This window comes from Gambusia affinis, linkage group LG23, assembly GCF_019740435.1.
Source record: "Gambusia affinis linkage group LG23, SWU_Gaff_1.0, whole genome shotgun sequence".
NCBI lineage: Eukaryota > Metazoa > Chordata > Actinopteri > Cyprinodontiformes > Poeciliidae > Gambusia > Gambusia affinis.
In genome coordinates, this window is record NC_057890.1 from 19,742,865 (window position 1) to 19,769,878 (window position 27,014).

Sequence of the window (27,014 nt, forward strand, 5' to 3'; positions counted from 1 at the left end):
CCCCCCTCCCCCAGAGAGTGGGGGAGTGATTTCTATGAGTAAACCTGATCATTTCTTGCACTGGCTGCTGGAAGGTCCTCCAGGTGTAGATCTTCCTCAGGAGCTTCTCTTCTCTGCTGCAGAAACTCTCCAGAATTCAAACTAAACAGAAAATCTGGAGCTTCATCAGTTTGTTGAAAAATCAACCTACATCAAATCCTAAACCTCACTAATGCTCTCCTCAGACTCTGCTGGACGTCTCAACCAAAATGCTACCGATGAGCCTGAATCCAAGTCTGGGGGGAAACGGGGGGTGGAGTTTAGGACCCTGGGGTTCAGGCTGAAGGCCAGCAGACACCTGCTGACCAGCACCGACCGGAGGAACCGGACCTACACAGGTTCTGATTTTCCCTAGAAAGCACAACTATGGATGGTATTAGAAAAGCAACGGGTCCGGTCCGGTCCGGTCCCAGACGGTTTGGATGTACGACGGAGGAGCAGCAGAAGGAAACTAGCATGAAACTCCAGAGGTGGATCAGCAGGTTCTGCCATCTGAAACATTTTAAAGGAGCCGTTTCTTCTCGGGTCCATTTCCAGCACCGGTTCTGGACGGGCAGCTCAAACGTTTGGGAACAGAACCCAGAATGTTTCAGCTGAACTTCTCAGCAGCTCCGGATTCCTCAGATGTTTTCCTCCATTTTGTAACAAACCATTTGAGACCCGTCTACTAAACCTGGGTCCAGAACGCTGACCTGGGCAGTACTTGGTTCTGGAACTGTTCGGACCTGATGTGGATCCTCTGTCTTGCTGCTGTTATGGGTTTAGTAGAATTTAATGTGAAAAGACCAACGACTCAGATCAGCTTGTTGATACTTTATTCTCTTTTCCAGAACCAGAACACTGTAGAACTTTTACATCTGCGCTTCAGTTGGTTTGTGGCTTCGTTCTGCAGAAAAGACTCCATCCTTCAGGGTCTCAGCTGTAGGAGTGGTTCTGACCCGGCAGAGCCGGTCCAGGTTCAGCGGTCCTCCACCTGCAGAGACTAAACCTCAGGTCTCAGCTGTACATCGCAGCAGAACGACAGGAACTCACCCCACCTGAACAGACGGCTCTAGACTCCCAGTGGCTCCGGATCCATTGAACCGGCTCGGTTCTGGACCTGCTGGTTCTGGACCTGCTTCGTAGACCGGGTTAGAGATGCTGCGGCTGTAGTTTGTCGTTTGAGCTGCAGGTTCTTCTTCTCCGTCGTCGTCCTGTAGAAACCAGTCGGGTTCAAACGGTTCCACAGTGAGAACATTTTGACTCCAAATAGCATGAATCTATAAACTGATGCAGAGTTTTTACACAACAGGTTCAGTTAATGCAGAGAGTTCCAGGCGAAGGGCCGCCGTATGTGAGGGAGGGGCGCCTGGTCACTGCTGATCCTGGTATTCATCCTTTCATACACAAACAGCTGATAAGTACATTAAATGCTGACTAGAAAATAATCCCCACATGGTCGTTCCTCTAGTGCTTTAAAACGTTGCATACGCTGCAAACCCACTGCATTTATCAGAAAGATTAGAGGAGCTGCTAATTACGGTGGAACTCAGGTGCAAAACATTAAACTTTATGTTTTGTTCATTATTTTTGGAAGAATTAATATTACGATTAAAGTGAATTAATGACCTCACATTAATAATGTCTTCAGGATAATATTCACCGTGCAGTTTAGTATTACAGTTCTGCTCTAAATCAGTTTCTAGATCCTAAAATCTAGAATCTGCAAGATCAAAACATTTAAATACTTTGACTAAAGGATTTATTCTTCACTTCCATCAAAAAACAAAAAAACAGAAAAGAAAAAACAAAACATAGAAAACTGGAACCCAGCAGAACCAAGTCAGTGTTGTTCATTTCTCCTGGTTAGAACCTCAGCTAACCAGAACCATTAGAACCTCAGCTAAAGTTTTATGTTTTATAATCACAAATTGGAATTTTGTCCTTTTATCCAGATTTGTATTTTGTTTTTTTCAGCATTTTAGAACAAGCAGCAAAAGTTTCCAGTCCAGCTGAATAAATCTTTTAGCTGCTGAAGACAAAATAATTCATCTGGTTTTGCATCTTCCCCTTTCTTGTCTTCTGCTGTTGTCCTGTGTGTGTGTGTGTGTGTGTGTGTGTGTCATCTTGAATCCAGATTTCATCTTTCTTCTCCTCCTTTCTTCCAAACTGTTCCAGGTCCTTCACTCTTTTTTCCAGCTCTTTTATCTTCTCATCCTTTTCTCTGATTATTGTTTTCAGTTGTTGAATTTCTCCAATCAAACTCATCAGGTTTGTTTGTGACTCAGTTCTTCTGACTTAACATCCAATGTTAGCTTCAGTTAGCTTCAGTTAGCTTCAGTTCTTCCATATCTTTTGTTACTTTGCCAGCTGCTGAGAATCCTGCTAGTTAACGAGGCTTTGCTGGTTGTTCAAGCACATTCAGTAAAAAGTGCTTAACATTAAAATGTTGCTCCTTCAGTCCAAACATCAGCTGAGAATCAAAGTGCAAAGCTTCAACATTTGCTTGGATGTGGAGTTATATTTGAGATATTCTATAGATTTTCACTTAATTGCCAGCCAGATCCACACACTCCCTCCTAGCCAGCGGCCATCTTTAAGACCAATAGTCTTCCTCATCATGAGGTGGAGTGGCTCACAGCGAGGGGCAAAGATTACTCTGTCCTAAACAGCCAAGACCAAGGAACTCATAGTGGATTTTAGGAGAAGTAAAGGAGACACATTCAGCCACTGCACATCTGTGGACAAACTGTCAAACTGGAAGTTTGTATCATAGATAACCTGGCCTGGAATATAAACGCAGCAAAACTGGCAAAAAATGCCCAGCAGAGACTATTTAATGAGAGAGCAAGACTGGATTTACCAGAACCTACTGGGTTCATGACTTTAAAACAGAACATAGGTTCTGTCTATGTAACCTGTAGGTTCCCTCAGTTTTAACTGAGGGAACTTATCCAACTCACCTTGAAGTAGTGGAACTGGAAGGGTTTGCTGCTGTGGTGGTAGAACCGGTATCCAACAAAGATGGCTCCCACCACCAGAAGGATCAGCAGAACCACTCCCACTCCCATCCCAGCCCGGTGGGCTGAATGCATCTGCTTGGCCAACCAGAAACACAGTCACTCATCTGCTGGGTAAACAAAGCCAACATTATGACGCGACTCACTTCTGGATGGGGAGGAGGAGCTTCCAGAGGCCCTTGGAGGACGTGGATGATCCCGTTAGAAGCACGAATGTCTGAGTCGGTGACGAAGCGGTTGTTGATAAAACAGGAAGCCTGAGGAGCAGAAACAGATGCAGCCTGAAGATGACCTTCTTTAAGAGTCACGCCTAGTCAGAACCAAATTACCTCCATGAACCCACCACCCCACTGTGGAGGAGGCTGGTGGTCTCACCAGAGCTGAAGGGTTGAGAAGGTTGGCAACCCCAAGGACTGTCAGACTGCCAACTCGAGTCCTGATCCGGCTGTTGTTCTTCAGTTGGCTCAGAGGAAGAGCCTGACCCTCAGACAGGTGGAACTCCATGTCCCGTGGGGAAAGGGTCTGTTGGGACTCATTAGTGAGGACACTGCAGCTGGCACCAGATGTGTCTCTGACTCTAAGACTCACCAGGTTCTCCAGCAGACCACTGTTCTCTGGGACAAACAGGGTGGACTGGACTTCCAGCTTACTGAGGCTCTTCACAAACCTTCTTCCAGACTCAGACACCTCAGAGTATTTCAGAATTTGCTGAAGAAGACAAAAATGTTGCTCAGAAGCAGAATAATAGTTGAGCTGTGACTGAAGATGTGACACTAACAATCAGAAAGTTGGAGAAGGTGGGGGTGGACCTGAGGATCTGCAGCAGGTTTCCTGTACAGATGAGTCCATCGCCAATGTAACCTGGCTTACAGACACACTGCACCTCTGAAACACAGAGACATCGCTGACATCTGCTGGACATCCATAAAACAACACACACCACCTGGACTGGAACCAGACCAGAGAGCACAGGTGTCAAACTCCAGTCCTCCAGTCGCTGTCCTGCCGTTTTTAGATGAGCCACAGGTACAAACCACTGGAATGAAACGGCTTAATGACCTCCTCCTGGTGTGGATCAGTTCTCCAGAACCTTAATGACCTAATCGTTGTATTCAGGTGGTGCAGCAGAGGCTCATCTAAAAGTTGCAGGACAGTGACCCTTGATGACTGGAGTTTGAGATCCCTGCCATAGAGCCACCGCTGTACAGATGCTCTGACCAAGCTGTGCAGGAGGTGCTGATCTGTTCTGGTACCGCTCAGTGGCCTTAATGCTGTGGCTGATCAGTAACTCCACCTCACTGCATGTTCTCCTCTCACCCTTCATCCTGTAGCAGAAGGCATCCCAGGTCTCACTCAGGTTTTTCCGGGTGCCATAGTCCACGATGCCCACGTGTCCTAAACCACAGTTGGGATTGAAGTAGGTGGTGGGGTAGGCGACCCGGGCTTGGTCCAACCAACCAGCAGCACACATGTTCAGTCCACCCTTCAGCCATAGACCCAAGCAGAAGATTCAATTATCCAATCTAGCGTGAGAAATCAGAGTTTGGTGTTGAGTTCACTGACCTGCTGAGCATAGGAAAGTTGAGTGTAGTTTGCTAGGGTGGCTCCCTCTGCCCTGCAGCCCTGCTGAGCTGCGGTGTAGTCCAGCTTGTACTGACCTTTAGCTGAACGGTAGTGGAACACGCCTAGCGTTGCATCTGGACACAAACATCCAGATCTCAGTTCAGGGTTCAGGACTGATTCCTTCCCCTGATTGGTTCCTTCCCTGAAGAAGCCCATTGCATGCTCTTACCTTCAAAGTGGAGATCGGTACATGTAGCATCTGGGTGGCACCCTCCATTGTCCAGGAGACAGCGGCTGATTGGCAGCTCTTTGAGCTCACAGCTAACTCCGTCTCCTATGTAGTTGTCCTTACAGGTACACCTTTTCTTCCCCTGATGACAGATGTGACTCATTAGCACAGGTGAAAGACCTGAGGATGTAAGTTGTAGTGAGTGCTGCTTTGTTCCTGACCGGAGCCGTCATGGTGCAGGTGGCGTGCTCGTTGCAACCGCCGTTGTCCCCGCTGGCACATGGGTCCACAGGTAGACAGGTGAAGCCGTCCCCAGAGTAGTCCTGAGGACACGTGCAGCTCACCTTCTCTTCTCTCTGAGAACATTTAGCTTCTCTGGCACAACCACCATTCCAGATCTTACACATGTCCACCACTGTGGAGATGGAGACAGCTTCATGGCTGACCAATAGACTGGGGCCACCAAAGCACTTCCTACAGGGAAACCAACATGTTTACCTGTGCAGGTGAGTCCGTCTCCTGCGTGGAATGGTCGACAGATGCAGGTGTTGTTTTCCTGACAGACGGCCTTTGGAGAGCAGGGTGGAGAGCACTGGAATACCTCAGCTGGAACAGATAGGGAAGATGTTAGGTGTCATCAGGCAGCTGGTTCAACATTCACCTGAGAAGCAGATGGTGGTCTCAGGTCCGAGTCCTGCTGTCTGCTAAACATCAGGTAACATCAGAACCCAGGACGAAGCCAAGACACTTCCTGTTTATCTCCCAGCTATTCTGGACCAGTTAATATCCATCCATCATCCCAGATGAGCCCTGCACTCTCCACTCCCTTACTGTTATGGATGACAGGATTCTGTTCGTCACAGCACCACATGGGGACTCTGGATCAGGTTTAGAGTCTGTTTAAACCAAACTTACTTTGCTGAATGTCACATCGTTCTCCGGTCCAACCTTCCTCACAGAAGCACAAACCCGTCCCCCGGAGTCCGTCATCACATGACCCGTGATCTGAGCAGTTGCAGGCTGAAATACAGAGTCACCTTTATGAAACCAGATGAAGTCTGGAGATCTGGAGATCTTGGAGGACACCCACCCTGCTGCTCACCTTTGCAGCCAGGACCGTAGAAGCCATCTCTGCACATCTCGCAGGCTGTGCCCTTAAAACCTGTGTCACAGGTACAGGTACCGCTACCAAGGTGACCATCATCGCATTTACCTCGGTTACTGCAGGGGGAATGGACTCCTCCAGGACACACTACAGACAGGAGTTACAGCCACAGCATCTCTGTCAGGACAAAAGAGCTCAACCAATCGTAGCCAATCTGCCCACAGCAATGAAAGTTTGACCTCTCACCCAGACAGTCTCTCCCATAGAAACCAGAACAACACTTTGGATGCCAAAAGTTGATGGTACAGGTGGGTTGACAGCCAGAGTTTTTACTGACGAACAAGGTTGGAAGATCACAGTTCTCAACTTCCTGAACACAAAGAAAAGCATCTGATGGGAGACGCTCCTCATTCTGATCAAACATTCAGTCAGCAGGAACCGAGTCAGACCTTTTTCACGGTTCCTCTGGGACAGACAGTAGCAGTTCTTGTGCATGGACCACAGTTCATCTAGAACAGAAAGTAAAACAAGCATGTTCATCCACAGCAACACAAAGATGGAACATTTCTGGTTTCTTCACAGGAACCCTACAATCCAGAGGGGAAACTGGGGATCCTCCTTCTCCAAGAGGAGTTCAGAAGGCCAGTAAGACGAATCAAGGACTTACCTTGAGATCTAACACTGTCTGTTCGTCACAGCGCCCCCCAAGGCTGGGTGGGATCAGCAGGCAGTCTATTCCATACGCAATCCCAGCTCTGAACACCAGATGCCTCTCAGTAATCCGACATGATCCATCATTAACGTAGATTTCTCCCTGATCAACAAGAACAGCCACTGATTCAGAACTTAGTTTCACCTCTTCTTCTTCTTCTATGGTTTCCTTTTCTGCTGTATTTACAATTTTATCCGGACCGCCGCAGGAGAAAGAGAGAGCTGAACCCTGCAGAGTCCGACCGGATTCCAGATAGATCAATCCTTCTGCATAAACCTGAGATTAAAGAAATAACCTTAAAGTGAGGGTCCAATCTTTGTCAACAGAAGAACTTTTCATAGAGTTTGAAGATGTTCCGTGGTGTCTGTTCTCCACTGTTCTCTGCAGTTATGTTGAGAAGAACAAAAGTGGTATAGATTATTTCATTGATCTCTTCATTACTTGCTACCAGGAACCAGTGGTGAGCATGCTAATGCGCTAGTCAACTAATACCCTAATAACAGAGATCCTTTTAATTTAGTGCATTAGATGTTTTCAAGCTAACTTTGAAATCATCTAATGCACTTAGTTTCCCCTAAATAAGTTTACTTGGCTGTTTTGTAAAATTTCCATAAAAAACATGTAACATCTGTTTCGAGGTTTTGGTTACTTAAGAATTTTTCAAGTACATGTTTATGCTCTTATTTTGAAGTTTGTTTATGTTGCAGTTCTATTTCCTCCCCTCTTGTTTGTTGTTTTCTTCAGGTGGAAACAAATGAATAATGAGGTACAGAAGAATATCACTTACATTGGCAACCAGGGTGTCAAACAAAAACATGCATGAATTGCTTTAAGAGCCTCTTGACATTTTAATGATGACACATAGTGGGCATCAATATGATTGAATTTAGCTGTTTAGTATTAGCGCGTTAGCGTTAGTGGAACTAACCCTTTTAGTTAGCAATGCCCACCACTGCCATGAACCCCAACACACGGCCTAAAGCAGGGGGCCCCAACCTTTATATCACCGCGGACCAGTGAAGGTGTGGCAATTTCATTGTGGCCTGGCACCAATTGGTCCACGGATCGGTACCGGTTCGCAGCCCTGGGGTCGGGGTCAACTGGCCTAGAGGACAGTTTGAATGGGACGATGCCTCACCTTCTGGCTTATCATGACGTGATACTTCAGGTACTCCTGGAGCTGTGGTCGATTTTGTTGATTGAACAAGAATTCCTTTTGCTGCTGTGGCAGAGAGGCCATGACATCATCAGATGGCAGGAAGATTGTCACTGGATGGAAAATCACATTGTCTATCGAGTCCATCACTCCTGTGTCCTGAAACACACAGGAGACAAAGTCAGGTGGATATTTGGGTTTCTGAAACCATCCGGCCCGCTGGCTAAATACCCGCAGATAAAATCCAAGGAATGGTCCTCCAAGACACTGGGACACATTACATCATACAGTTTAATGCAAACAAATGAAATGTTTTAAAGATTAAACATGAATGTAGCAGGTAGCACTGGACTGGTGAGCTGCTCAGTGTTTAGCCTGCATGTCTGGACCTCCTGGGGCCCAGCTGGGTCCAGACATCAGATGGACTCTGCTAGACATGGAGGTCTGTGGTAGAGTTTTACCTTCAGAAGCTTGTAGAAGGTTTTATAACCATGTCTTTCAGCCACGTCTGTCAGGTTCACCTTTGTTGGATTCTGCAGAGAAACAAGTCAAGCAGGTAACTGACTGACCCAGCAATATGTAGACAATGACCAAGACATCAATCAGGTCGTAACGTCATGTTTTAGGCTGCTGATTGATAAAGGTTGTCAGGAATGACTTGCACCTACCGGGATGAGCAGGACATTGTCTCTGTTAAGGCTGGGTGGTAACAGAATGGAGTCAATTTCATGGATGATGCCGTTAACACTGATGTCGTCGCTGTTGGTCAGATTAGCCTCGTTGATGGTGATTTTACCCTGAAGATATAACAAACATTACAGTTCAATTTAACCTTTCTCTATGTAAATCTAAAGACATTCCTAAATTCCTAGTGTCCATGTGGAGAATATTTCAACTAGCATTCAGAAGCCTGAATTCATATTTCTTTGCCCTGTATTCCAGGCAGGATCCTAGTTCATGGGTTCTTGGAGCATATTCATCCATCCTGCAGGTAACCAAAGCTGCTATTGGCACAGCAACTTGGGTTCAGTAGTCTACAGTTTTTCATTCAAACAGTAACATGTGGATATGAACTGTTGTCTGATTGGTCACCTGGGTGGAGCGAGTGGTGAGGACAAGTCCGGACAAACTGGTCAGGTTTCGGGTTTGGTTCAGGTTGTCAGGCAGCAAAGTGTGACACATGACGATGTGGCCGCGCAGCATGTTGGCGAAAGTTTCTCTGTGTTTCAGAATAGAGCTTACCTGAAAAAAAAACAACATTGTGATAATCTAAGACTGACTGACCTCCAGACATCTGTCCAGATTCTTATTTGGAATGAGAGCCTGCTTCATGGAAGCATTCTTCTACCTCCAGATGACTCACTAAGGAGTTGTTAGATTTGATGGCCTGAGCATTTGGAGCAAAGACGGTGAACGGACCACGACCTTTCAGGGTAATCTCCATCATCTGAAACCAGAGTTTACTTTGGTTAATGAGATTGCACATGTAGGAGGCGACAGACTGAAATGTCTGGATACTCACCACCAAACTGAAGTAAAAGTTGTTGGACCCTGAGTACCTCAGCTCCTGTCAGAAGTGGGCAGAAGGCTGGTTAAATGTGTGAGGTGCCAGGGCTCAGTGAGTGTTTGTGTTGCAGAAGTTCACCCTGTCCACTGTGCTTTTGCACTTGAAACCATCTCCAACAAAGTTTTCAGAGCAGGTGCAGGTCCGAATGCTAGGTCCTGTCATGTTGCACTGGGCAAACTGGTGGCAGCCACCATTTTTCTGAGAAAAAATGGTCAATTAATAACAGCAGGTTAATTATTTAGACTTCTGGACAATGTTCAAACAATGCACTACTCTGGAAACCGATTCAATTTAAAAGCTAAAAGTAGGAAAAGTTCATCTCATTACAGCAGAAACAAGATTTCTAAATGAAGGAGAGGTCTGTTGTTCACAAGACCACCCACACTACTGGCTAACAAACTGGTCACTGAGAAGAAACGTGTGATTTCAGGCAAACTGACCTTTATACACAAGTTGACAATGGTGCAGTTCTGTCCATCACCTGAGTAACCTTTGCTGCAGACGCATGAAGTCTGAAAACACAACCAGTACCTGTGTTACTGTCTATAAAGTTAATCTCTTTATTGACACTGATGGAGAAACCCCCTACTTTGTTTGGTCCAACATGGATACACTCTGCTTTAGCATGGCATCCTCCATTCCCCTTCAGGCATGGATTTATCTCTGTGGAGATGAAAAACACTCAGCATCACCTCCTTAGAACCACAGAGAGATCATCCTTAGTCATTAAAAGTTCCCAGATTACCATCTGTCCTACTCCAAAACTAATGCTACATGCCTAGACATTGACTGAGAAGCCTTTAGTCTATTCAGCAGGAATCAACCTCTACAACTGCCTCCTTGCTCATCAGAACAAAGGTGGTTTTACAAAGACTTTACCAAATCACCTGTACAGCTAAGACTTCTCTAAGGACTGTTTAAAACTACCTGTGAAACTCGTTAGAAACTTCTTTTGATTCAAGGATCAGTAGAAATACAGAAAACTTTTTCTATGTCTGTAACATACCTTCAGAAAACCAACAGGTCCAAAAACTCTTTAAATGGCCCAAAGATCATCTACCAGTGTCTACTTTAGGAGACGGAGCGTCAAAGCATCTTTTAATTTACCTGATGACTCGTGGAACGCCTTCAACACCTCAACATCATTTCAAGAATGTTCTAGTCTCCTAAGACCTTCAAGTTTTATTTACAAATTAATACTGCTGACATCATACATGATGATGTCTGATTATCACCATGATCTAGTCATGAAGTACTTCATCTCTTGCGAGTTGACTGGAGCGGGCCCCATGTGTTTTAGACTGAAGAGGTTACCACCTCTAGCTTGTCATTCTTCTGGAAAGGTTTATAACTAAATGTTTAACAATTCTACATACACATCTAGTAGTTCTTGAATAAATTAAAAGTGTCCTACAGATCCCTTTAAATATCTTCAGGGAAAACCTCGGGCTTCGAGCTTTTAACTACTCCAAGTCAAGAAACTTCTACGAATATCTTTGAGCTCCATAAAAAATGTTTAAGCATCTTGTTGGGAACCTTAAAAACCTTTTCTGGCTCCTGAAGAGAACCTTTGGTCTTCATGAGCCAGCTGGGTCTCAGTCTACAGTTCAAACAGAAGAACACAGATCCTGGTGCCTCGGGAGCAAAGGGGGAACCTACCCACACACACAAACCCATCTCCAGTGTAGCCACGCCCACAGACACAGTCTCTGCTGCCGGGTCGGGTCCGTTTACAAACCCCATACAGACTGCAGCCGCCGTTCTTCACCAGACACGGGTCTACAGCTGCAACATCGTCATCAGACTCAGTATTTCCAGGATGTCATCAGATCAAAAGTCCACTTGTTTGGTGGCGGTTCTTACCTTTACAGAATGTCCCATTTCCCTCAAACCCAGCAGCACACAGACACCCAGATCCAGATGTCTGAACCACACAGCTGAAGGTTGGGATCACGAGGAAGAGCACGTTAGAAGATGAAGAGACACAATCTGAGTCATTCATGGAGGTTTTCCATGACTTACTTTGCGCTGCTATGACATTTCACAGAACCACATAGTTCATCAGCTTTGGATTCAATTTCTGCAATCAGATAAACACAACAGAGCTGCTGAGTGATGGTGCAGAACCACAAGGTGATGTCTCCTACAAGTCAGCGTGGATATTCCAGCTCTTCTAGTTGCTTCCTGGGCAACAAGCATCCGTTACCTCATTTAACCCCAAAGCATTATGGGATTCCATGACCTTCCAGTCCTTTCTTTGTGCTGTAAAAGCCTCTGTTACAGCCAATCATGCCTTTCTCCTAAACAACCAAGAGTCCAGTGGAGAATCAGCTTCCAGCTAAGGAGCTGACTGTTCTTTAACACCAACCCTCAGCTGTAGACACAGCGACCTCCAGAACAGAGCATCAAACTCAGCCTTGGTTGAAACTGCCAAAAATGATGAGAACAGAAACGACTGAAACTCTGACAGCAAACTGTTACTTCTGGGTTCAAAGCTGAAAGAAAAGTGTCAGGAGAAACCTGGGGCCACCTGACCACCAACGTTTAGCTGGAGCCGCTCCAAACCAGACAGCTGTGTGTTGAATTACTGACTAAAACCCACTGAAATAAAGTTTTAAAATGAAACTTCTTAGAGATATTTAACTTTAGATGGATGTGGATGTGTTGCATTGACACCAAGGAAGTAAAAATTATATTAGAGAAGCAACTATTGCTGTCAATCAATCTGGGAAGGTCATTTCCATACCATCTGAAGTCAATCCAACAGATTATTCCCAAAGGGAAAACGTAGTCAGCAACATTTTGCCTTGAACCAAACATGGAGAAGCAGCATTCATCTTCTATGGACCTGATCCATCCAGGCCTTGAAGTTGGCAGGAATTACAGATTTAACACTCTGAGTCATAACTGAATAACTAACATGAAGCTCATTTGGATCTCCAGTAAAATTCCACAAAACTTTCATAAAGGAGAACTCGAAAGACAAGCAGAGGAAATTCATTTCATATTTGTGTACTGGTTATGAAACGTGGAAGGTTGACACTGAGTTCTGTATTTGCTGCCATACTTTCATCACAGTGAACGCCTCTCCAGCCGACGTCACACTCGCAGGTCCCGTCTCCGTTCAGTCCCTCGTTACAGAGTCCGTTCTGACACCGACAGTCTGCAGAGGAAACCAACGTCAAGTAATGGACACAGTTCTTCTAAAGATTTACTTTAATCAGCTTCATGAACCTTGATCACAGTGAACGCCGTATTTTCCGCTCTGACAGGATTCACAGGCCGTCCCATGGAAGTCCTTGTTGCACTGACAGACCCCGGTGCCGCTGACCCCGTCTAAGCACCGTCCATTACCGAAACAGGCCTGTCCCTTCGGACCCGGACAAGGCTCACATTGCTCTCCGAAAAACCCTTCACAGCACCTGCGTTCCTGAAAATATACAGGCAACGTGATTCAGGACTTCCTGCGTTTCTTCATGTTGGGACGGTGGAAGCAGCGGGACGTACAATGTTCTTCCAGAGGCAGGTTGCTATGCAGCCGATGGTCATATGAGATTCTCCTTCGATGACGTGTCTATACAGGCAGCTCCTCATCCTCACTGATTTCTGCAGACATTCAGAACCACAGCTCAGGAAACAGCCTCCCCTCCTCTTTGTGGCACTTGCTAGACGTTTTACAGATGATTCTGCAGAAAATAATTTAAACCCTAACTGTACTGGCTGTTAAATCCCAGTCAGTGGGTCCTAATGGGGCGGGTTTCTGCAGATTATAGAAAGGTGGCAGAAGTGGACTAATTCCAGTTTCAGATCAACCTAAAAGTTGAATTGTCAGTTTAATGGAGCCCATTCAGTGAGCCCACAGTGAACTTTGGCCCACTTGGTTCCCATCCAGTCTAAATCCACATGGGACCCATTTCCAGGTGCTGGGTTATGAGGAAGTTTAAGGTGATGATGTCAAGTCTCTTAAAATGACAAATGTAAAACATCATCTGCAAATGAGTCAACTTTCTGTTTCCTCCTAGTTATGACTGGTGGTGAGTTATGAAGTGTTGCTGTTTAATCTTTTTCATTTTGCTTAGAATCAATTTTGCCTACATGTACATCCTTCCTTTCTTCAGCAGCCTTGGCTGTTTGTGAGGAACATTTGGATGAAGGTACCTACTGAGTCATTAGTTGTAAGTCTCTGTTCCTAAAATGTGTGCATGTTTGTGGCTCCCTGTGGCCCTGGTCCTCTTGAAGTACTTTATTAAACATGGCAGAGAGAGAAAAGTCTTACATCATGGTCGGTGCCAATGGGACATTTTTGCTTTTTGGGCAATAAACAGTTTCCACATGGCCCCTGTGAGAACAAAGAAGCTCATCTGAGTTACAGTAACACTCAACAGATCTTTGTTGTCTGGTAATGTGGGTGGATGTTACCTTTACTTTACTGTATGTCAGTTTGTCACAGCGGTTCCTGTTGATGTGAAGAACTGCTGACAGGCCGTGAATCACTCCTTTACCACACAACAGGTTGGAGGAGTTTATCTGAGCATCGTTCACAAACAGCTGCAGGAAGAACACAAAGACTCAGCTGATCCACCTTCTCCTGGTTGCCTTTCTGAACAGTGAAGGAAGGATTTCATTTGGCTCTCGCTCTCTGTTTGCACTGGACTGTTTTCTGCTGCTAAACGCACCCAAGACTCCCAACACATCTTCATTTCTTTCTTTGTCTCTAAACTGAGTCCAGACTCTGAGCAGAGTTCTGCATCTGGGCACATTTGTGAAAATGAAAGTGTTCCTGACCTTAAATAGTTCCCAGAGTCTGGAAAGCTGTTGAATTCTGAGGATATTTTGGTAGGATCCCTGAAGCCAACCAAAGTGATCTGGATTAACAGGATTCTGCTTTTGTACTTGAACATGAGCATTTTGACAGAAATGTCTTTGATTTATTGAGCTTCCAAACTCTGATCTATAATGATTCAGGCATCTCGAGACCACTGATAGAAAAGAAGAGGACTTGGACTGAGACGTTTGTCTGAGAGCAGACCTTTCCGTTCCGAGGGTAGATCCCGATCTGGAAGGGAAATCCGAGGAGCGTCTCCCTGTATCCTCCAGGCTGAAGGTCAGTCTTTAGCAGGCGCTCCGCCAGAACCACATGATAACGGGTCGTGTTGCTATCCTGTGGATGGGAAGAAAAGACTGACTGACAGAGGTCAGTTGACCAATATGAGGTCATGGGTCAGAAATGCTGTTTAATTACTTAAAACCACTCTCAGTCCGGAGAAATAAAGTGGTTCAAGATCCCAGAAAAGACAAACAGGTCATCTGAAACACGTGAGGTCCGTTCAGGATCGTAGATTTTCTAGAGTTTTATTGACTCATATTGTTTTTTAAGACCAGAGGCACTAAAACACACTGAGATCTCCAACCGATCCTAGGTTTGGTTTAGTGTTCTGACCCAATCTCAGCTGTGGCCCACTCCACCCACACCTCCACATTCTTCTTTAGATTCAGTCCAACAGATTTATTCCGTACCAAGGCAGGTGCTGCCACCTGCTGGAGGTATTGTGTGATGGCAGCGTCTGTTGGGGCGAACAGAGTGAACTCCTCGGCCCGTTCGATCTCCTTGGTCAGGTTGTACTCCTGCAGGAAAACACAGAGACGATCCAAACACCTACAGAACCCGGACGATGTGTGTGTGCGCGTGTGTGTGTGTGTGTGTGTGTGTGTGTGCATGTGTGCGTGGGTGTGCGTGTGTGTGTGTGTGTGTGAAACCCTACGATGAGGTAGGACCGGAAGAGCGAGAACTCTGGCCTCAGAGCGAGCACGGCCAGCAGACCTTCGCTCAGCTTCTTGTCAGGAACCAGAACCTGCAGACCGGATCAGAACCGTGACTGTAGTGCAGCACCAGCTTGGTACTGGAGTAGCAGCATCCGATCTGCTGAGTACCTTGTCAATAAGATGGATCAGGCCGTTAGTGGCAGCGCTGTCTGAAGCGATGATGGTTGCTCCTCCAACTGATGTGATCTGACAAAAACACCAATTTACAGCTCTGACGGTTCTGACCCAAACTGAGCAAACAGAAAGCAAAGCCCGGCTCTGGATGGTGCAAGGGAAGCAGCTAGCGCCGTACCTCCTGGCTGGTTGAAACAGGAAGCGATGAGGTCAGCAGAGAGGTCACTGATGAGATGTTCCTCAGTGTGGAGGAGGAGAAGACGGCGGGCAGGACGTGGTTTCTGCAGGACACCAGAGACATCAGCACTACGTCTCCATCCTCTCACTCCCAGTTCCACTGACAGCACACCTGATGAGGCTCGGCAAGTTTCCCTTCAGTGTCCAGAAGCTCCTGTCCTCTGGGGACATCTGAGCCACGGCAGCGGATGTTGGTACCAGAAGGGTCAGGTTCTGATCCGATAAAGAGCGAGACAGACCGGAGTCCTGAAGGGTGTTGAGACCATAGAGGAGTTAGTGTACAGTTTCACTCTTCAGTCTCAAACTGGATCAGGTGATGATCTGCAAGAAGGGCAAACATTTGACTGAACAGTCCTCTGGCCAACAGAACCTCAACAGAACCTCGAGCCTGTAATAAAGCCGGAAGAGTCTCTGGAGCCGGGTTCTGCTCCTGACTGGGTCGCTGCTCTTTACTCACCGTGGTCCAGTGGAAGAAGTCTGAGGCGTCCTGCAGAACCATCAGCTCCTGGAACCATCAGACAGACAGACTGAGACGGGCTGCAGCGGGGAGATGAAGCCGACCCAGAGTCCATTCTGCTCACCTGGTCGATGGTACCGTAGCACAGGAGTCCGTCTCCAACATACCCATCGTCACAGACACATGTCCACTGTGAGGACAGCAGGAGACAGCTGGCCTGGGGACGGGGACACCAGCCAGCCCAGATTCTGTTACTGCTTCTTGATGAGCTAGGACTTGTGGTTCTGAGGTACGATTGGACCGGTTCTCACCCTGAAGTGGCAGCCTCCGTTAGCCGTCACACACTGGTTGACAGGCTCACAGGCGTGTCCGTTCCCCATATAGCCGGCCTTACAGGCACAGTCACTCTGTGTGTGTGTCACAGAGAAGGTTCTGATTCAGGTTAGATCTGTGGTACCAGAGGTCCAGTTTTACCGGCCTGCTCTGTATGTCCACAAACATTACATTCCCAAACTGCCAGCACCACATCAGAAACCGGGGCTACAATTAGCTTAGCAACTGGTTTAACAAAACACTCAGGAACAGGTGATCCGTTTATCTGTGCTACCCATCAATCCATCCTACCTTGTGGCTCATCGATGCTACGTCACAATCTGCTGACTCAGCAGATTTCTTATAAATCCGTCCTACCTTGGACGTTTTGTTTCATGTCTTTTATTTCATTGCAGATTACAGTAAACTTTATTCACTTTATTTAAATCCTGGCTTTCATTAAGCTGCTGTATTACTTCATGGTTTTACTTTACATGACAGGCAGCTTGTAAATTTATTTATGAATGTCTTTTAGTTTGCCGTCTGCAATGTTGTTACTGTAAACAAGTTATTATTTGCTGGTTAATCAGTAGAAAATTTGTTGTTTTGTGGGCTTTTTTGTCCCTATATTTTAAAATATTTTAGTTTAATTACACTCTTTATTACTAAACCTTGCTAAATAGATGTTGGTAGCGATGCTATGTGAGACTGAAGCTATAAAGCCGTGTAATATCAGTGTATATTAATTATATCCCATCATTCCAGTGACCTGTGCAGTTCGGTGACACTGTTCTGGTCTGGACCAGGTTTTGAACCTCTGGGTTCTGAGTCTGGATGGATTGGTTTCTGAGGAACTGGTTGTCCTGATGTTCACCTTCTGGACAATCTAAAACCTTTCTAGGTTTCTTGGAACAGATGATTCGGAAAGTTTAGAACAGTTCTTGTCCTGCTGGTTCTGACCCGTAGTGATGGGGCAGTACCTGTCCAGGTCCAACGTAGATGCAGGAGGCGTTTGGGTGGCAGCCTCCCCCATCAGGACCATCACAGTTGTTTATGGGTTGACACTCGTTTCCATCCTCTGTCCAGCCAGTCAGACACTGGCAGGTGTGAGTACCTGGGCCTGTCTTTATACATTTGGCCTATAGGGGGCAGCAATGACCACACAGTTTAGCCCAGAGAACCAGGAAGCAAAGGGTCAGAACACAGAGGGAACTCACGTTCACACTACAGCCGCCTCGGAGAGGCGGAGCACAGGGGTCCGACTCCACACAGGTGATCCCATCGCCTTGGAAACCAGCTTTACAAACACACCTGATACATGGAAGAACATCTGGGATAAATAATTAAAATTACCAGGATGTTTGGTCATTAATGTACCGTAGAACAAGATAAAATATAATTTCTGAACTTTTGACTCTTCCTATTAGAGTTCTGAGGTAGGCAGGATGAACAATAACTCTGCAGAAAGGTTCTGAAACTGGATCAGTCATGGTACCGCTTCATCTGGGAAGTTGGGCTCTGGAAAGGGAATGGGTTTTCCTGAACGTCACAGTATGCTAAATCAAATATGCTCAAAAACAGAACTGAACATCGATTAGATCTAAACTGTTGAATTTCTGAAGGCTGTGGAGGAAGAACTGTCTGGATTTGGTTCAGCCTGTTCTGTGTGGGAAGGATGGAGGGATGGATGGATGGATGAATGGATGGATGGATGGACGGATGGATGGATAGATAGTGTATATGCTTCAAAATAACTGTCTCACAGTTTACACACATTATAAGAAATAAAACAAATAACTGATAAAAAAAACTAATAAATAAGAAAAGCCACATTCTCACACACTTCATTCATGATGATTAATGGTTGTTTTGATTGCATTTAGTTTTGTTATTGCTGTAGGGTAAAAACTGTCTCTGAGACGGTCGGTTCTGGTTCTGATTGCTCTGTATTGTCTGCCTGAAGGCAGCAGTGAGAACAGAGAACGTCCAGGTGAAAAGTGTCCTTCGTGATGTGTTGTGATCAAACAGGTTCTAATGTTGGTTCTGAAAACAGATGAAGATCTGATGGACTTTAGCTCAATCAGTTTGAATCAGTCCTTCGGCAGGGCCTACAGAACCTCCCTGAAGAACTGGTTCTGGGTATCCAAACCAAGTCTACTGGACTATTGGAGGGAAAACAACCTCCATTTAAATAATATCTCCTTTTATTTAAATGGAGATATAATAACCGACCCCTTAGATCTGAATCAACAGGCCCAGAGGACAGATGTGAATACGGGAGAGGAATGAACCAGAGCCAGAACCTGGTGCTCCATCAGAGCCCGGTGTTTCAGCAGCTCTGTTGAAGGGTGCAGGTACCTGGGTGATCCATCAGTGAAGTCACAGTCAGCGTGGGCATGGCAGAACTGGGCCAGGCCTCCACAGACAGATGTCTGTCGCTCACAGAACCGACCGGTGAAACCTCGAAGACAAGAGTCCAGCTTACATCGTCCATCTGAGTCTGGACGGTTGTCACACTGTCCATGGACGCAGGGGCAAACTGTAGACATACAGGTGAGATTTGACACAGGAAACTTCTATCGTCTATCTGAGGGACAACACAAAGTCCACTTGACCTACTTCTGTCGCAGTTTGGACCATATTTGTCGAAGGAGGAGCAGTACTGACAGCGAGAGCCTCTGAAGTTGGGTTCACAGATACACGACCCATTTCCTCTGATGCCCTCCATACACTGGACAGAAGACATCTACTGAGACCAGTCAGAGGAACACGGTGGTTCCTCCGGATGTTTGGTGGCAGGTGGTAGAACGTTACCTGGCCATGTCCGGAGCAGGGTGTGTTAAAGCCACCTGGACAAGGAGCGCAGTCCGGACCGTAGAAACCTTTACAGCAGGCTGGAGTCTGAACACACAGGTACATTGATGTTACCACACATTACTGACTTAGCTCTCATCAATAAAATCCCAATGCTGCTATTACTGTTATATTCGCGCTGCAGAGTGGTGTGCAACCTCTGCCTGGGACCTTGATGGGAGATTTGTCAAAGGAGAGATTGTAAAGACACCCGGAGTTGGAGTTGCCCTGTTCACCAAAACAATGAAAGTTTCAAATCCAATTAGCTTTTCATATGAAGAGTAGGGATAAAAATGCAGAAGGTCCCAGCAGAGTGAGACTTCTTACTGTGTAGACTCCTGATGAGCACTGGAACAGGTGGACCTTGGTGCAGCTGACACACTCACCCTAAAGGATCACAAGATTTCAGGTGTACGATGGGATTGCAAGGATCACAACAGTAAACTCACTGTTTCTGGATCTGTTTCTAATGTTGCAGATAAAATCAGCAGCTCCCTACCCTTATGATCTTGGTCTCCGTGATGTCACACCTGTGAGGCAGCAACGGTTGGATGGAGGGTGGAGTCAGGACTCCGTTCATCACGTACAGCCGTCCATTCTTGGCCTCCACGGCTGCCTCCAGAACGGCCGCTCCGTTGACCAGAATCTGACCCTGAATCAGCCAATAGGAGGAGCATTACAGATTAGGCTTAATGCAAGCAGGAATAAAAAAAATTCTTGATACACCTGGAAGATATCTCAGCTGAGGATCCATCAAAGTGAAAGATGGACTTTTTGATCAGCGGCTGACAAACTTGCGTTTTCTGTTACGTTGATGACCAGGACCTGGTTGGCCATTGTCACAATGGTGGGGCTGGACACAATGTTGTAGACCTCCAGCTGCAGGACAGCAGACCGGACAACGATCAGAGTGGACAGAAGGGCGGATTGAGACATACAGCCGGTACTCACCGAGGTGGACGGGACGATGTGGTTCCGAAGGAACTCTGTTAGCTTGCTGCGACCCTGAGGGGTCAGTCTGATTTAGATCGTAGCCAGAATCTCTGAGCAGTTGACGGTTTGATTCTTCCTCACCTCTGTACTCCGGAGGAACTGCAGGTGACCCTCCTTCATGCCGTTAAATGCTTCAGTAGTCGGAGTGAAGACCGTGACGGGTTGAGGAAGGTCCATCACAGAGGCCAGGTCAGCTTGCTGTAACCACAGCAAAGACTCCCTGAAATCTTCAGTTGTTTCTTGAAGATTTGCTGATTTGTTTTACTCTAAAGTTGGATTAAGAAGGTTAGATCTTCTCTGGATCCCACAAAACTATCACCAAAGCAGAACAGAATGCCAACCCACAGAAGACACTGTAGATCCTACAGTCCAAAGTTCTTCAGTGGATGGCTACTGGACGTCTGCTCTTGCTTTGTGAAGCAGGAGCAGAAGTCCAGGATGTTAAACCAGTTGAAGACCAAACTTCTTCCTGGGCTCTGCTCAGAGAACCAAACTCTACTGCAGATTCTCCAAGATAATCCAAATTGGAACAAATTTCTGAGATCAGGTCAACGCAAGTTCTTAGAACCACACAAGGAAGAAAAAAGCCTTAAAAACTTATTTAAGGCCTTAAATAAGTTTTCATCGGTCTGAACCAAGGGATAGCTGGTGTGAAAGAAGTAATCTGATTACTGCACCTCCAGCAGGGACTTGAACGTCTCCAATTTGCCATAGTCAGAGATGATTTTCATCAAGTTCTCCTGTAGAAGATCATCAAAGTGTTAAAGTGGCGTCAACATTTCCTCCAGTGGACCAGGGTCAGAAGGTCTCACATCTGGCCTGCTCTCCACGGTGGCCGGGACGCTGTCCATCAGCTTTGTGATGATGTGGATAACTCCGTTGGATGCTGCCAGGTCTGACTTGATGACCTCACCTCGCCTCCTGCTGCCATGGATACGGATTTTGATCTGACTGCCCTGCAAGGAGAAATAGGATGGTTCTGGTTTAATCGGGTCATCAGATTCAGGTCCAATGAGTGAATCTCATGGAAGCTCATTTCTTCCATGATGTGTCCGATGTCCTACCTATTACTTTGCAAAGGCTTTGGATCAATTTTATGCAGATGATAAACTGTGCATGGGAGTCTTACCTACAGACTCATAGAAGTGCTTTTTCTCCTGAGAGCTCTGGTTCTGATCCATATCTCAGGACCACTTGACCCAACATTGTGTGTTTTAAAAGTCTGAAAGACGGCTAGGTTTCTTCTCACCCTGTCAGACGTCTCCGTCTCTCCTGCCTTTCCGGACAGCGTGTAGAAGACATCCGTTTTCATCAGAGTGGAGGACAGCATTGAACCAGCAACCAGGTGCATCTTACACAGGTACTTAGCTTTGGACAAGTCTGCAGTCAGAGTCTGCATCTGTAATTAAAAAAACAACAAAAACCCTGAAAACTGTGCTTCTTCTGATTGTCTGTGCTAAATGGGTCTAGAACTCACAGAGTTTCCCTTGAAGCCTCGATTTACTGGAACAAAAACTGTAAACGGACCCAAGTTCTGAAGAGGCCAAGACAGGGAATCTGGGAACACAAAACAAACCTCATCAGTGCTGATATCTGCCTCTGAACAGAACATCAGGTCCAGATCAAGCTAAGATGGAACCAGAACCGCTGGACTTTCTGGAGCAGGACACACAGTCCAACCCTCAGATTGAATGTTGCTTTATTCTCATCACCGAACAGAGAGATGGCGTTGCTTAGCTGGCCGCTCCACTCCTTCCCAGGCTGTGTGTTCAGTTCCCCGAGACGCTCCATGATGTTCCCAAAGCAAACCTTCCCATTGCCGATGTAGCCCTGGAGGCAGGCGCACCTTGAGGCAAAGCAACAGGAAACTCAGGTGTATTCAAGTGAGCATACAGATAACAGTGAGGTAAAGGAAGGCGGAGGGGACTGACTGGACCTGACCCGGTCCCACCATGGAGCAGTTGGCGTTTTGGTGACAGGAGTCGGGTTTGCAGATGTCCTTCAGGTTGCAACTGCCGTCAGCCAGCGTCTCAAAGCCTGGTAGACACTCGCAGTGGGACTGGAAGGAAACCAGACACCGACAACAATACTCCTACAAACATCTCCCCCTGCAGGCTGGACTCTGCATTACAGCCACTGGGAGTCTGGACAATAGCATCAAATTAATTAGCTCTGGATCGTTTTCCTCCCCTGATTCCATCTCTGAGACAATTACTTAGTCAAGCGAGTCCCTAATTCTGATCCAGACCATGTTTAAATCCTGACGTGAATCTGATCCTGAACCTGTTCCACATCCTGCCCCAGAGTAAGATAGCGTCGCTCTGATCCCAGGATTACTTCCGGCCTTTGTCACGATTCCATTCTGGATTAGATGTTCTGTTTTTGTTCAGATGACATTCTAGATCCAGAACATGCCGTCAACCCTGATTTAGGTTCTGGATTTTCTTTGACATTCCCGTTCTGCTCCCATTTTTTTTTCCATCTAATCCCTTTTGGTTCTGGTTCTGATCCCTCAGACTCTGAAATGGATTTCTGGACTAATTTTACCTTTCCGGGTCCATCATAGATGCAGCGGGTGGTGCTGGCAAAGCATCCTCCGTTTTGGGTCTGACAAGGATCGATCGGCATGCAGACCTGTCCGTCGCCGCTGTAGCCGTGGTTGCAGGTGCAGTGGTGCTGGTCCGGTCCGGTGTGGGCACAGGAAGCCCGGGAATGGCAGACCGGCCGGAGACACGGGTTCTTGGCTGTGGAGGACAGAGGGAACGATGAGCAGACCAGGACCATCCCTGAGGAGATGGTTCTAGTTCTGGGTAGTTCTCTGGTGGTAATGAATGAATTCCTTTATTAAACATTTCTAAACTGAACAACAATCAAAAGATCAGAGCTGCTGGAGATCAGGAGCTGGGCCCGGTTCTGACCCGCAGAAACACAAAATGGGAGTTGATCCCAGTTTGTTGGTTCCTGTTTTTGAGAACTGGGCCCAGGTTCTTAGAGGAGTTTAGACAAAGGTACAGTTCCACCCAGTTCTGATCTTTGACCCTGCCAAGCCGAGCCGGTCCAGAACTCTTCTGTTCATGTTTAGACTCACCTAAACACTGAGATCCTGATTTCTCATAACCAGGCAAACACTGACACACCAGCCGTCCTGTCAGAGCTTCTTCCATGCAGCGGGAGTTCTGCTGGCAGCCGAGGGCCGCACACCCTGGAAGTTCTGGAAGACAGGAACCGGGTCAGGACAGAAAGGTCCAGGCTGAAGGAAACCCGGTGCCGCAGGTCCAGCAGAGGGCCGTACCCTGGTCACAGCGAGGACCTCGATACCCAGAGAAGCAGGTGCAGCGACCGTCTCCTTTTAGTCCAGAACCGCAGAGACCGTGGACACAGGAGCACTCTGAGGCAGAACCAACAACAGCAGGTAAGGAATATTGGCGGTACCGACCGGGGTCAGGATGGAAGAATGTGACAGTACCTGAACTACAGGTGGGGCCGTAGCGTCCAGGGGAGCAGTCCTCACACGCTGTTCCTGCAAAACCAACCTGGACAGCAACCAGAAACAACTTTGACCCAATGTCTGAGTCTGAGGTACTAATGTGGCCAAAAGGGTTCTGATGCCTTCTGTGGGTCAGTCAGAAGGTTCTGTGGGTCGGTCCAATCCAGTTCAGGAAACTCAAGAAGCAACAGAAACCTAGCCGTCTTTCAGTTGGTATTACAGGATAATTTGGGTTTTAACAGATTTGAGTTATATCTGTGTGTGTGTACCAGGTTTTTATATCCTTATGGGAACATATTTCTGTCTACAATGTGGGATTATGGGGACCGTTGCTCCTTGTGGGGACATTTTCTTGGTCCCCATGAGGGGAATTGTTGTTTTTGGGTTAGTGGTTTAATTCTGTGATGGTTAAGTTTGGGGTAAAGGTTAAGGTAAGGGTTAGGTATGTGATGGTTAGGGTTGGGGTTAGGCTGTAGAAATTAATGGAAGTCAATGTGAAGTCCCCTCAAGTGATGAAAACACGACTGTGTGTGCGTGTGTCACCTGGCAGCTGCAGGTGCCGTTCCCCCCCAGCCCATCAGAGCAGACCCCTCTGCCACTGCAGGGTCTGTCGGCCCGATCAGGACATTCTGCAACACAAACACAGGAAGCTGATGGAGCGGCTGGAGGATGACAGGAAGCTAACCCCCCCTCCCTCCATCTGTCCCACTTCCAGTCCCAGCTTTTATCAGCTCCTCGGTCCTCCACCATGCCCCCACCTCCCAGCATGCAGTGGAAATCTTTCCCCTCTCTGGTTGGATTCTAAGGTCTGAACCAGAACCTGGACCAGAACTGTGGCTCTCAGGTTCTGGCTGATGTTCTGCTGGCCTGAGAGCAGCTTGTGGGATTGGCGCCGCGTCAGCAGATCTCTGTACTGCTGACAATCTGCATGGAGGAAGGAAATCCCGGTTCTGGAGGATCATCTGCTTCCTGCCGGACCGGGCCGGGTCAGGAATCACCTGGAATGGGTGCAAATGGTTCGAGCTGGCAGGTTCTGCTGGTTCTGATCTGTTCTCTGGTATAATCAGGTCGACCATTAAAGTTCTCTAGAGGTTCTGAACCGACCCAGTTTCCTGCAGAATAACGTCAGAGCAGAACAGTACTGACCCATGCAGTCTGGACCCCAGTAACCGGGGCAGCAGCTCTTCACCTCCACCTGCTGGCGGCACTGGAAGGAGCAGCCACTCATGGTCAGCGTCGGGTTGCTGGTCAGGATCTGGTACCTGCACAGAACCCACACGGTGAACAACCTGGGTCAGCAGAACCGGTCCAGACCAGAACCGATCAGGTTCAGCTCACTTGCAGCCGAATGCCAGGCTTCCTAGACTTTTCCTGAATCCAATGGGACACGGAATATACGCGGAGAGTGTGCAGGAGTGGCAGGCCATCTGCGTCCTCAGCACCGTGGAGTTGGAGCAGAAATTCTGGAGAAACAAACAGAACCCCTAACAGAACCTGTTCAGAACCCCAGTAACAATAGGAAGGAGCTGGAATGACGGATTCTCCATCTGCTCTGGAGGAAAAACTCCCTCTGGCTCCTTCTGCCACAAAACCATCCAAACAGATTCACAACAGCAGGCAGCTAGCAAAGTTCTGTTCAGAAGGCCCGGTGGGTTCTACTGGTCCTCACCACAACACAGGAAGTGAGGCTAATGGCTCTAACTGCTGCTTATCTTCTGGATCGGATCCGCCCAGAACCTCCATCTCACAGTGTCAGAAATGGGACCAAGTGGGTCCAACTGGACTGCCCAGAACCTCCTAGCAGTCTTTTGTGGTTCTGGTCCGGTTCCTCTCTCCATCGGTGCTTCTTTGAGGTTCTGCTCAGCTCTCTGAAGACCCAGACAGCATTTCAGTCACCTGGCCTTTGACTAGGCTGTTCTGTTTGTTTCAGGTTGGACCAGAATATGCAGCTCAGGCTATCGGAAATCAGATCTGGTCTGGTTCCTCAGCGGCAGCAGTGGGTCGGTACCGGGCTAGAAGAACCAGACTAGATGATGAAGAGATGTTATTTTTCATAATGAAAATAATTTCATGAATCTCAGATTTGAAGATGTTTGGAGGCAGCAGAAGATCAGAGAATCATTCCACCTTGAGACATCAGATCAGTCGCCAGCAGTAAATTAAAGTCGATCCACTGGGATCCACTGGGATCCACTGGGATCCAGCTGACTTCAGGTTCCCATCAGAAAACCTGCAGCTCTCCTGATGCTCTTACCTGCTGCGAGGCGGCCGCCGTCATCATCAGAACCAACAGCTGGAAACTCAACAGGACCTCCATCTCTTCTGGTTCTGCCCCGGTCTGCTGTCCGACCCGGTCTGAACGGCTCTTTTCTGGGCTTTCTCCTCCTCCTGCTTCCTGAAAACCAACCTTCAGGGAAAAGTGCTGAGCTGTAGCTTTAGACTCAAACACCCACAGGAAGTCGGATCATTCTGCATCTTTAAACAACACAGGAACTTCCTGTTGGCTTCCAGTTTCAGACCAAACGGATCCTGGCAGCAGGTCAGCAGAGCGCTTCGGTCACACATTGCTGGATGAGGGTTCAAATCCAGACTCACAGTTTGAGACCTCCTGTCTGTCAACTACCCTATCTGCTCTAGTTTCCTCTCTGTTCTGGGTCCAGGGATGAACTTTGACCCTGCTGTGAATGTTGAGGACCTGCCTGCCACCAGGAGCCTCAGGTTGGACCTCAGTCTACAGGAAATCCTGTTTTCCTGAAACTTTCTGCTCAATCATCAACCATGGCTGATAACCGTCTTCCTGCTGACTCAGAGGACTCAGGACGCCAGGACTCGTCCGTCTGTCCCACTGAAGACTCGTCCGTCTGTCCCACTGAAGACTCGTCCGTCTGTCCCACTGAAGACTCGTCCTCAGTTTGGGTTCTGGATTCTCATCAACATTTTAATTTCAGTAATAAATAAGATTAAAAAACAATAAAATAAAGTGACAAAGCTAAACTCACAGTAACAAATTAAAAACAAAGCAGATAAAATAGAAAAGATTGAAGTTCTGACCCAGAACATCTGAAGATTTCTTTGGTTCTGAAGTCAGTTTGGACCTGGTTCTCCTCAGTAGATCATATCCGGCTTGACCTCTGACCCCAGCTTCACACCCTCAAGTCGGAGCAACATGGAGCAGATGAAGACCTGGAGCTGCTCAGATCGGACCGGGCCGCCGCTACCTCCGATTCTTCCCACCTGTTCCAGGTAACACTGAGCTCACCTGGATATGTACCGATACCACATTAAAGTATCTCATCACAGCGTTATAGCAGAGTGACAGCAGCTCCAGGCTGTAGGTGGCGCTAATAAACCCTAAAATATCTGTAAAC

The 27,014-nt window shown here is 47.1% G+C and overlaps 1 protein-coding gene across 7 annotated transcripts; it reads right to left on the minus strand.

The window, feature by feature from the left end:
* Nucleotides 1–837: 837 nt before the first annotated feature.
* stab2 (stabilin 2) lies at nt 838–26,056 on the minus strand. 7 transcript variants are annotated; one of them, XM_044108387.1, is made up of 69 exons: nt 25,901–26,055; nt 24,985–25,109; nt 24,793–24,908; nt 24,190–24,275; nt 23,626–23,692; nt 23,452–23,547; nt 23,248–23,370; nt 22,707–22,903; nt 22,091–22,218; nt 21,872–22,005; nt 21,637–21,716; nt 21,409–21,558; nt 20,972–21,115; nt 20,837–20,899; nt 20,241–20,357; nt 20,118–20,171; nt 19,965–20,045; nt 19,666–19,818; nt 19,494–19,553; nt 19,293–19,394; nt 19,128–19,214; nt 18,933–19,044; nt 18,672–18,852; nt 17,531–17,624; nt 17,294–17,452; nt 16,313–16,408; nt 16,126–16,218; nt 16,002–16,049; nt 15,657–15,790; nt 15,486–15,588; nt 15,302–15,379; nt 15,133–15,222; nt 14,888–14,995; nt 14,400–14,531; nt 13,790–13,918; nt 13,647–13,709; nt 12,878–12,976; nt 12,605–12,800; nt 12,438–12,533; nt 11,393–11,450; nt 11,234–11,307; nt 11,030–11,155; nt 9,960–10,033; nt 9,811–9,882; nt 9,449–9,568; nt 9,326–9,370; nt 9,167–9,250; nt 8,896–9,045; nt 8,472–8,600; nt 8,265–8,336; nt 7,786–7,962; nt 6,834–6,923; nt 6,603–6,749; nt 6,385–6,444; nt 6,182–6,305; nt 5,933–6,082; nt 5,746–5,850; nt 5,329–5,436; nt 5,052–5,245; nt 4,831–4,972; nt 4,602–4,735; nt 4,356–4,521; nt 3,817–3,923; nt 3,627–3,746; nt 3,414–3,560; nt 3,185–3,295; nt 2,982–3,116; nt 1,077–1,232; nt 838–1,021 (listed from the first exon to the last, which is right to left on the minus strand). In XM_044108387.1, the coding sequence occupies exons 1-69, from the start codon at nt 25,961–25,963 to the stop codon at nt 998–1,000; spliced, it is 7,638 nt and encodes a 2,545-aa protein (XP_043964322.1). In that variant the 5' UTR covers nt 25,964–26,055; the 3' UTR covers nt 838–997. The 7 variants fall into 7 exon arrangements, 5 of the variants coding, with proteins under 5 accessions (XP_043964322.1, XP_043964321.1, XP_043964319.1 ...); XM_044108386.1 differs by having other exon boundaries at nt 838–1,012; nt 2,982–3,113; nt 9,152–9,250; XM_044108384.1 differs by having other exon boundaries at nt 2,982–3,113; nt 9,152–9,250.
* Nucleotides 26,057–27,014: the final 958 nt, after the last annotated feature.